The 10,961-nt window shown below is 41.3% G+C and overlaps 1 protein-coding gene across 1 annotated transcript; it reads right to left on the reverse strand.

The window, feature by feature from the left end:
- Positions 1-1,744: 1,744 nt before the first annotated feature.
- LOC123879810 lies at positions 1,745-7,255 on the reverse strand. The gene is made up of 2 exons (XM_045927703.1): positions 5,606-7,255; positions 1,745-1,753 (listed from the first exon to the last, which is right to left on the reverse strand). Exons 1-2 carry the CDS (start codon positions 6,479-6,481, stop codon positions 1,745-1,747), a joined length of 885 nt encoding a protein of 294 aa, XP_045783659.1. The 5' UTR covers positions 6,482-7,255.
- Positions 7,256-10,961: the final 3,706 nt, after the last annotated feature.

The following is a 10,961-nucleotide window of genomic DNA, read 5'->3' on the forward strand; positions in this document are numbered from 1 at the left end:
AGGGGGGATCTGTGGTAGATCTGTCATTTGCCACTCCTGCGGTTGCAGACAGAGTGGTCAACTGGAGAGTAGAGGGAGAGGTGGAGACCCTCTCGGATCATAATTACATCCGTTTTGAGATCTCTACCCGTCCGAGGCCGAGGAACCACTCAAGAAGCCCAAGCCAGTTTCCGCGCTGGAGCTTGAGTCTACTGGACCGCGAGTTAGCTAAAGAAGCTGCCATTGTACTGCGGTGGTCCTCGTCCAGCAACAATAGCAACATTAGTGCGGACGAACACTCTGACCAGCTGTGCAATGCCCTAAAAGACATCTGTGATGCATCCATGCCACGGACCCGGCGTCGGTCTCCTCGTCGCCGCGTGTATTGGTGGTCCCCTGAAATCGCCAATCTCCGGGCAACCTGCAACAGAGCCCGCAGAGAATATGTTCGGAATCGCAGGCGAAACGGTCTGAACCCGGATCTGGATAACCAAACGCGGACCGCTTATCAACAGGCGAAGAAGGAATTGCAGCTGGCCATAAGTAAGGCTAAGGAGTCTGCCCGTGAAGAGATGCTAGAGGCGCTAAACAGGGACCCCTGGGGACGTCCCTACCGTGCTGCACGAAATAAGCTTCGCACACAAGGCGCACCCATAACGGAGACCCTGCAACCTGATCTCCTCTTGCGTGTAGTTGGAGAACTGTTCCCCGACTCACAGAGTCACTTCCCCCCGCCTATGTCAGCCCCTTTTGGGAGAGATGGCATGCCGGATGGCATTCCCCCTATCACAGAGGAGGAGCTGGACCTAGGACTCGACCGCTTACGGGCTAGAAAGACGGCACCGGGACCCGATGGTATTCCGGGCAAAGTTATTCATATTGCCCTGGAATGCCTGCGGGAGAAATTCAGGGAGCTCTTCGACAAATGCTTACGTGCTGGACAGTTCCCGAAATCTTGGAAAGAAGGAAAGCTATGCCTGCTGCGCAAAGAGGGCCGCCCACTGGATTCCCCTTCAGCATATAGACCAATAGTTCTGCTTAGTGAGACGGGCAAGCTCTTTGAAAAGATTCTTGCCACTCGCCTCATAAAGCACCTTGAGACAGTAGGCCCGAATCTATCTGAGGCACAGTATGGATTCAGGGTAGGTCGCTCGACCCTGGATGCCCTGGATGCCTTGAAGAGTCTGACCATGGAAGCGATCGATAGAGGGGAAGTGGTTCTTGCAGTCTCGCTTGACGTTGCAAATGCCTTCAATAGTCTCCCATTTGAGACTTTATTGGAAGCACTTTGCTATCACAGAGTACCACTATACCTCCAGCGACTGCTGGAGTCATACTTGCAGGACAGGCAAATCTTGTGGGAGGGCAGTAATGGGCAAATATTCCGGCGCCGTGTCTGCAGCGGGGTTCCGCAGGGATCGGTCCTTGGGCCGGTGCTTTGGAACATTGGTTTCGATTGGCTCTTGCGGGCCCCGCTGCTTCCACGGATGAGACTCCTCTGCTACGCGGATGATACCCTCGTCACGGCCCGTGGAAGGACATATGAGGAGGCGGCTCGTTTGGCGGAAATTGGCACGTCACTGGTTGTGTATAGGATTCGGTTGCTGGGTTTGAGAGTCTCTATCTCGAAAACCGAGGCCCTCCTTTTTCATGGTCCTCGCAGAGGTCCGCCACGGGGTGCACAAATCACTGTGCAAGGCACAACAGTAGCGGTAAAGGCCAACATGAAATATTTGGGCCTCGTGTTGGATGGACGATGGCGTTTTCAAAAGCACTTCGAGCTTTTGGGCACTAGATTCAAATTCAAATTCAAATTCAAAATGTTTTTATTCAATTAGACTTTTACAAGTTCTTTCGAATCGTCAAAAGCATCTACCACTGGTTCGGAATGCCTTTCCTACCGAGAAGAACCAGCAAGAAACTCGGCGGTTGCTCTTTTCAAAGATTTGATATACAATATTATGCCATGTATAAAAGCAATTGAAGTCCTGCGCATTGCTGGAGCGAATCGAAGTTCAAATCCACGCTTTTTTATCATTTACATAATCTTCGATAGTATAATATGCTTTTCTCAAGAGCATATTTTTAATAGATTTTTTGAACCTGTGTAAAGGCAAGTCCAAAATTGACTGAGGAATTTTGTTATAGAAGATTATACCCATTCCCACAAATGACTTTTGGACCTTCCTGAGACGGAGCGTAGGAGTCGCAAGCCTGTTACGGTGTCTAGTCAGCCTGTTGTGTAGATCGCCAACCTTCTTGTAACTAAGAATATTTTGTCTTACAAAAATTATGTTGTTGTAAATATATTGAGAGGCTACGGTAAGGATACCTATTTCCTTAAATTTTTCTCGAAGTGAATCGCGTGGTTTTAAGTTATAAATTGCGCGTATTGCCCTTTTTTGTAATACAAAAATTCTCCCAATATCTGCCGCTCTACCCCATATTAAGATTCCATAAGACATAATACTATGAAAATAAGCAAAATATACTATCTTTGCGGTCTCCACGTCAGTTAATTGTCGAATCTTTCTAACCGCGTAAGCAGCAGAGCTTAGTTTGCCAGCAAGAGTTGATATATGGGTGCCCCATTGCAGCTTCGCATCTAAGGTTATCCCCAAAAATGTAGTAGTCTCTTCTATTTTCAAAATATCATTATTTATCCTTAAATTAATGTTACTTGTGTTCTTGGTATTGGGCAGTGCGAATTCAATACACTTAGTTTTTTTTGCATTTAAAAGTAGATTATTTACAGTAAACCAGTAAGTTACCTGAGATATGGCACCATTTATATCGTCAAAATTGTCCTTATTTCTATCGACTTTAAAAATCAAAGACGTATCGTCAGCAAATAGTACGATATCGCAAATATTTTGGACTACATATGGTAAATCGTTTATGTATACTAAGAACATGAAAGGACCTAGAATAGAGCCTTGAGGAACACCCATTAGTGAGGCTGATCCGGATGACTTCACATCATTCACACATACTGTTTGAATACGATCACTAAGATAGGACGCAATGAGACCAAGCGCAGTGTCTTTGATTCCATAGTGGCTCAATTTAACTAAAAGAGTCTCGTGCTCAACGCAATCAAATGCCTTGGATAAATCACAGAAAATACCAATGGCATTCTGTGACCCCTCCCACGCATTGAATATATGCTTTAACAGCATTGCGGCCGCGTCGGTTGTTGATCGACCTTTAGTGAAGCCATACTGTTCAGAATGGAGTAGCTTATTAAAATTGAAATGCTGAAGCAGTTGGTTGAGCATGATTTTCTCAAATATCTTGCTCAGTGTTGGCAAAATTGAAATTGGCCTGTAATTGTTTGGGTCACTTTTGCTACCCGATTTAAAAAGAGGTATCAATTTACTACATTTCATGAGATCTGGAAAAGCGCCTGTATCCACAGACTCATTAAAAATTAAGGCTAGATATGGCGCAATAATATCAATAATATTGTTAATTATTTTTACTGATATTCCCCACAGATCTCCGGTTTTTTTGCTTTGTAAAGATTTGAACACTTTAACAATGTCATATGGAGTAACGTATTCAAACCTAAACAACACACCGCATTCAGTGACATTGGCCCTGAGAAGATCATAGGCTTCTGTTGGTGAAGAGCTAAGGGAACTAGTAGTGATGACTGGAATGTTCTGGAAAAAATTCTCAAATGTATTTGCAATTTCAATATTGGAGTCAATAATACGGTGATTAATTTTTAGCTCCAGTTTATTGTTATGCACTTTTTGTTTCCCAGTTTCATCCGTGATGATATCCCAAGCTGCTTTAATTTTATTATCAGAATTAATAATTTTTTGCTTTATGCAGAGTGACTTTGCTTGTATGCAAACCTTTTTGAATAATTTTGAATAATTTTTTACATATTCAACAAATGTGGGAGTGTAGTTATATTGTTTTTCTGCATACAAGTCGAACAACTTATTTCTACTTTTATAGATGCCAACAGTAGCCCAGTCACTAAATTTAAGATTTTTAAACAGTTTTTTTTCTACAATTTTAAAGGTAGAATTAAATTGAGAGTTTATGAGATCAAAAAAAGCATTATAGTGTTCATCCGGACCACCCTGAGTAAAGTCAAGTTTAGGTAAAGCAGTTAAAACCTTTAGTTTGAACTGCTCTACCTTTTTAGTGGTTACTGGCCTATACTTTATTAACTTTGTTATGTCTTGATTATCACTGGGAACAGATATCATTTGTCCACAGTGATCGGATCTTAGATTCGTCATGATCGATTTTGCGACAATCTTACAGTCACAGAAAATGTTATCTATACAAGTGGCTGAATTTGCAGTTATCCGTGTTGGTTCATTGAAAATTTTCTGTAAATTAAAGCTTTTAAATAAATTGAGTAATCTGTCAGTAAAAGAAGTGTGAAGCAAAATATCAATATTGAAGTCTCCACAAACTAATATCTTTTTTGATGACCTACATATCCGCCTCAAGGCCTCTTCCATAACGTCCTCAAACAGAACAAAGTCACCTGAGGGGGGTCGGTACACGCAGACGACAATATAGCGCTCCAGCTCAACACAGGACAGCTCAATAGTGCGTTCCAATGAAAGATTAACAATGTCTTTCCGTTCTTTATAATTGATATTGTTGCGGGTTAATATTAAAGACCCTCCGCGTATAGCTTTCTTTCTAGAGAACGCACTTGACAATTGATAATGTTTTAAATTTACTATTAATTGATAACTATTGAGCCAATGCTCAGTGAGGCATAAGATGTCAATATCAAATTTTTTAATAAATAGTTCTATCTCATGTTCTTTGCCAGATAAGCCCTGAATATTTTGGTGTACAAGATTGATTTTACATAGCTTATCTGTTGTCGCACTACTTAGTTTAAAATCTTATTACTGTTTACAGTAGTGTCCATGCAACTATTTGTATCCAAACTATTATAATAGTTTGTATCCAACGTAAAAAAACTGGAATTAGTAGTATTACTAATTAGGTCTATATTATTAGTACAACATGTACCGTTTTCAAAAGAACTCAAGCTAAAAATAGCTGTGTCTTGTATATTACAAGCTACCAAGGTAGCTATTTGTTTCTTATAACTAAGGGGCAAGTACATTGTATCCTTTGTCAGTGAAAATTTTTTTATAAAATTATTCGTGTCTATTATGTGAATATAATCCCTATGGCCAAAACTTAAATTATTAATAAGCATGTTGAGTTTATAGACATACCTATTTTGTGCTGGGGTTAAAGTGCAAGAGTAAGGAAAAGTGCACAATATGAATTTACAACCCGTATTTTCTTGTAGGTCCAATAGGTATGCAAAACTTCTTAAAATTTGTTTTTTTGTTATTTGCATGCTGTCACCTATCAACAAGACAACTGTACTATATTTATCTAAACAGCAGCCTTTTACATTTTCAATTATATATTCATATGGTGCCCCTGGGTTACATATGTTGATCACTGTTTGATGTAATTTATTACTTATTAAATGACCAAAGTCTTTTCCCAATCCATCTGAAACAACAAATGTTTTCCGCTGAGGGCAATGTAACGAGGAACCATTGTTTTCACAGCCTTTTTGTTGTCCTATACACTGACTGTCCACTGGCATTTCGTCCGGAACCTTATTTGAGCACTCACATCTATTAATCAGAGAGTCAAGACGATCTATATTATAATTACTTAAGGCTAACAGCTCATCAGCGGCCAGTATATGCTCACCGACCTGTTTCTGTGACAGCTCGTACTGGGAAGTAACTGTTTTCAAGGAGTTTTCCAGTTTTAGAATCTCCTCATTAAGACTCCGAACGTCAGTTTCATATTGAACTCTCATCTCTTGCAGTGAGGAACAATATGTATTGAGCTTATTTAATAAATCTGAACGTTCTTTTCTAAGCCTAATGTTTTTATTACATAATTTCTGAAATTTTATTAATTTTTTCGTTTTTTTAATTAATTTACCAATTTTGATGTATTTTTTAATTTTTTTGTGACTATTTAAATGGATAGTTTCTGAATGTGGCTTATTATTAGCAGCACAAGGGCTGTCACAGGTCAGGTCAATTGTCAACACTGGTGCTGTTGAGGATGAAGCAAGCAGCTCATCATACAAGTTATTTGTTTTTTGTGTTTCATAACTTGCTATTTGTGACTGAAGGTCACAAATTAACTGTTGAGATTGGCTTAATTCATCCTCTAACATAGATATCTTTCCCAGAGCCTCTTCATAAGTTTGTATGCACTGATTGAACGACCCTACTGCCAACTGAAGTTGGTCGCGCTCCTCTGATAACAAAGTATGAGCGTTGTGCAGGTTTGCAAGTTCAGACTTTAACTGTGAGTTCCTAGCAATAATGATCCTCATCTCAGCTTCACTTTCATCTTGTTCCTTCAGTAGTTGGGTATTTAATTGTTTCAGTGATTTTATTTCGTGTAAAGCATTTTTCAGTTTCTGTTGTTCTTCAAGAGCGGCAGCTTTTCTGGTGAACATAGGAGCCATCTTGTACTATATACCTGAAACACACCAATAGATATATGTAAGTGAAGGAAATGGAAAGTGTTAAGAGTCTAGCAGAGAGAGGATGAGAGACAGCGAGATAACAAAAGTGAGATAAGTTAATAGACTAGGAAGAAAAGTTAAAATTAGTTTCCTGGTATGTTGACTAGGTTTATTACCTATATCATAAAATAAACTAAACAAGTAATAAGTAGGTACTTGATGCAAACACAAATAAAGAGGCCATAGGAAAATTTAGTCAGACTTACACTATGCCTAATAACTATTTATACCTAACTCAGGTGGACTATGTCGTACTGTAATCATTATGTGTACAGTGGAATGTTAGTTTTGTCTGAGGCAGTAGGTACAGACTGTACAGATCATTCTTCAACTTCACTTCCACTGTAAGTCAAGCAAAGTGAGAACAAGTTTTGCCTAAGTGTGTGGAGGGGCGTGTCTCGAGATTCTCGAGTATGTACGAATACCTATCGTGTAGGGAGTGTTGGATTACTGAATAAGTTGTATAAAATAATAACAGATACTCCCCCGGTAAAAGTCCGTTATAGGTTATTAAAACACGTCACACCGCTCACAAGTCCGTCTCACTGGTGCTGGTTGGCAGTCGATCGGTATTGAAATTATGATTTATCACAAAATACACTTTGATTACAGTTGTTTTACAATAATTGTAGTCTTATTTAAATGTAAATTTACTTAAAATTGTAATTAAAATTAAACAGCTGATTTTCAGACATGTCAGCTTCAGTGTTGCCACCCTCTTTTTTTTTGGCTCTAGGCTCGTTAATGCCGCCGCTGCTTTGGGAAGACTGCTGCCTAACATTGGGGGGCCAGAATCCAACTGCAGGCGACTATATGCGGGGATAGTTAGAAGCATGGCACTGTATGGGGCGCCAATATGGATACATGCCCTGACACCACATAACAAGATGCTTTTGCGGAGACCGCAAAGAATCATCGCAGTTCGAGCGATCCGGGGATACCGCACGGTCTCCTGGACAGCTGCAACCCTTCTAGCGGGCGACCCACCGTGGGAACTCCAGGCTGAGGTGCTCTCCGAGGTGTACCGCTACCGTGCAGAAATGAGAGCCCGTGGAGAGCAACCGGAGGCAGAGGAGATCCGCTCAAGAAGAGCTCTGGCTGAGGCAGCGCTGATCCGTAGATGGGAGGAGGATCTGGAGACGCCTGTCGCCGGTATTTGGTCAGTTGAAGCGATCCGGCCACACCTTGAGCGTTGGCTCAAGAGAAAGCACGGAGTACTGACGTACCGATTGGTGCAGGTACTTACAGGGCATGGCTGCTTTGGCAAGTACCTACATCAGATCGCGAGACGGGAGGAGACTCCAGCTTGCCAGGAGTGTGGTGCGCCAGAAGATACGGCATATCACACTCTGGTGGAATGCGCTGCATGGGGGCCTCAGCGCCACATCGTGTCGTCTAGGCTTGGAGGAAACTTCTCGCTGTCGAGCATAATAGACGGCATGATTAGCAGTAAGACGAGCTGGAGTGTGATGGCCTCCTTCTGTGAAACTGTCATAACACTGAAGGAGGCCGCGGAGCGGGTGCGAGAGCTGTCCGCTGACGCTCACCCACGCCGCAGAAGAAGACAGGGGAGAAGAAGGAGACATTACGCTCATCTTCTCCCTCACTAAAACTGTGCCGGTTTAACGCTGAGACGTCTCAGTCGCATACGACACCCGGGATCCTGAGACGCCTCTAACCTGACGTGGACGGCACCGCTGGGTTTTTTAGTGGGTATGCTATATGAATGCAGCACAAATGCATTGCCAGTGAGCCCCACATACCCGCTTTTGAGCGGCATGCGTAATTGCATTTTTACCAGCGGAAAAAAAAAAAAAAAAAAAAAAAAGGTATATCTAGTAGACGGAATATGCAAAACGGTTACGCAAAACTACATTGTATCGTCGATCATTGTAACACCCTATAGCATACCTACTTGGGTATTTGGAAATATATGAATAACTCATGAAATGTTAATGTGTTTGCTATCTTTTCTTCGGCTTGGATCTGGGTCGACGCCCTGTCATACCTACAAACATTAATAGCACACCAAGGAAAAGAAGGCTCTATTGTATTGGTAATCATCATAATTTTTGACGACCTCCTGGTGTAGTGGTTCGATTCCCGTTAGGAATTTTACAATTTCTATATTTTCTCTGGTCTGATCAGTTGGGAGGCTTCGGATGTGGCTAGTTTTCATCCTACCGGCAAAGCCGTACCACCAAGCGTGTGTCGTTCCGGTACGATGCCGTGTAGAAACCAAAGGAGTGTGGGTTTAGTAAAATACTGCCATACCCCTTACAGGTTCATCATCACTTACCACCAGGTGAGATTGAGAGGTTGAGGATTTGAGGTTGAGAATGAGAAGGGTTTGGCTATAGTTTGCCCTGCTGTTCAAGTTTGAATCGATAGACTTCACACTTCTTTGAGAACATTATGGAGAACACTCAGGTTTGCAGGTTTCCTCACGATGTTTTCTTTCACCGTTAGAGCGAGTGATATTTAATTCTTAAAATGCACATAATCCCGAAGCGTTCGCGGCTCGACCACTAGGCTATCACTGATTTTTCGATCCCAACTATAACATTGTTGAAATCATAGAAATATTTTCACCAATACGAAAAGTTTTCGCTCGAATAGCGAAAAACGCATATAAAGTTTGAACGCATTCGTGTTTAATCATATTTACATCTTTGGCTTCGTTCACTCGATACTTTGATACTTTTAGGGTTCCCTAACTCAAAATGAAATAAGGAACTTTTATAGGATCACATTCTTGTCTGTATGTCCATGAGTCTGTTAAGACATGGAAATCAAAACCTATAAATACTTATTAATCATAGATGGCACTGTCCGTCATTAACTTGCAGTGTTAGAGCGAACATAACATTATGATACCTCGTAACGTAGGTTCGTCTCTGTTTATTCGTATAGTAGGACAAGCCATGGATCTATTTTATGACCCGCTGCCCCTGAGATCAAGAATGCACGGTGGGTTAGGTGTGGGAACAAAATGTGTTAAATTATCTTCTACGACGGTACGGAACCCTTCGTGTGCGAGTCCGACTAGCACTTGGTCTGTTATTTGGAATGAAAACGGTTCCCAGTGGGCGCGAAAAAATCCCCACATTGTAGCGTTTCCGCCAAGCATTGTTTATCACTGAATACTCTTATCTAATTACTAGAATTTGCTTATCTTTGCACTTTATCTCTGTTTTAATATCACGTTTGTTTTGCATTATAATAATTATTTATATCTAAGAAACAATATGACTTACAAGAATACGTACGTCTTTATAATATGTACATATTTAAATTTGTTTATTCTAGTAATATAATACAATCTCCTCTTAGTCGTTGAAAATCATTACTGCTGACTACTCTACCTACTATCTACCACTAGATACATCATTTTTAAGGGCCAATAATAAATCCTATCAGTAATCTGTTCTTGTTTCTTCTTCCTGGGCTGGTTTCCGCACTTAATCGTTTCCGTCTGTTGTGCCTGCATTGCTCCTCCCCTAAGTCTTCACTCTAGCCATCTAAGCTCGCTCCAGAAGCCGAGTAGACCGTCAAGGTTACCGATGGCTTCATGGAGTGAGGTTGGGAATCTCAAATGGCACTCTCATTATTCTGCCAAGCCCGTGCACTCTAGGAGCACGGCGTCGGTGTTTCATCAATCTCCATGCAGGCCTTGCACCAGACGATTGTCGGTGACACCTATAACGATCAGTAATCTCTTGTTACTAGTCAAAATAATATTATCTTTTTTGACAAATAACTTTGCTAAAATCTTGGCTAAAATACAACCTAGATAGAGGTACTTCAGGACGAAGTCGCATGGATCATCTAGTTGGCAATAAAAATTAGCCCAGACTCCGTCTGTTTAGTTATCAGAATTTGAAGACAGAAATAATAAAATTTTCACCTCTTAAAGCTACCTTATTCAGCAGTAAAATAAGTTATATACTATATAAAGAAAATAGGCTAAAACCGGCCACAATAGAAGAACTGTCTTGTCGACAATAAAGCCAGGGATAGCCCTATGAGAAGAGTCTCTTGATGGAGTGACCTTCTCCCAGCCCTTAACCACTCATATAATCTGATTATAGTCGACATAAATAACTGATTGCAGATAGCCTAGAAATATCAAAAAAAAAAATATATATATAAAGAAAAACCCGTTACTGGTATGAGCAAGGCACCCCGCGGCCCGCGCCTACATCGAAAACAAAGTAACCGTACCTAAAGCTATCTGAATCGAATCACACCCCATCAGCGGGTGTTTTTTTTCCACGGTGACACGTATCGCGGCACAGGTTTGTGGTAAAAACTAGCCGGGATTAAGCCGAGTTGCCCGCGATACGGTGTTAATTGCCCGGGGCAATTATTACGGGACTTTTAGGCCTACCGTCCACTGGTCAAGGGTTGTTTACATTTC

The sequence above is a fragment of the Maniola jurtina genome, chromosome W, assembly GCF_905333055.1.
Source record: "Maniola jurtina chromosome W, ilManJurt1.1, whole genome shotgun sequence".
In the NCBI taxonomy this organism is placed as follows: Eukaryota; Metazoa; Arthropoda; class Insecta; order Lepidoptera; family Nymphalidae; genus Maniola; species Maniola jurtina.

Coding starts and splice junctions, on each gene's coding strand:
- LOC123879810 (XM_045927703.1), bottom strand. CDS start 6,481: ATGGCTCCTATGTTCACCAGAAAAGCTGCCGCTCTTGAAGAACAACAG.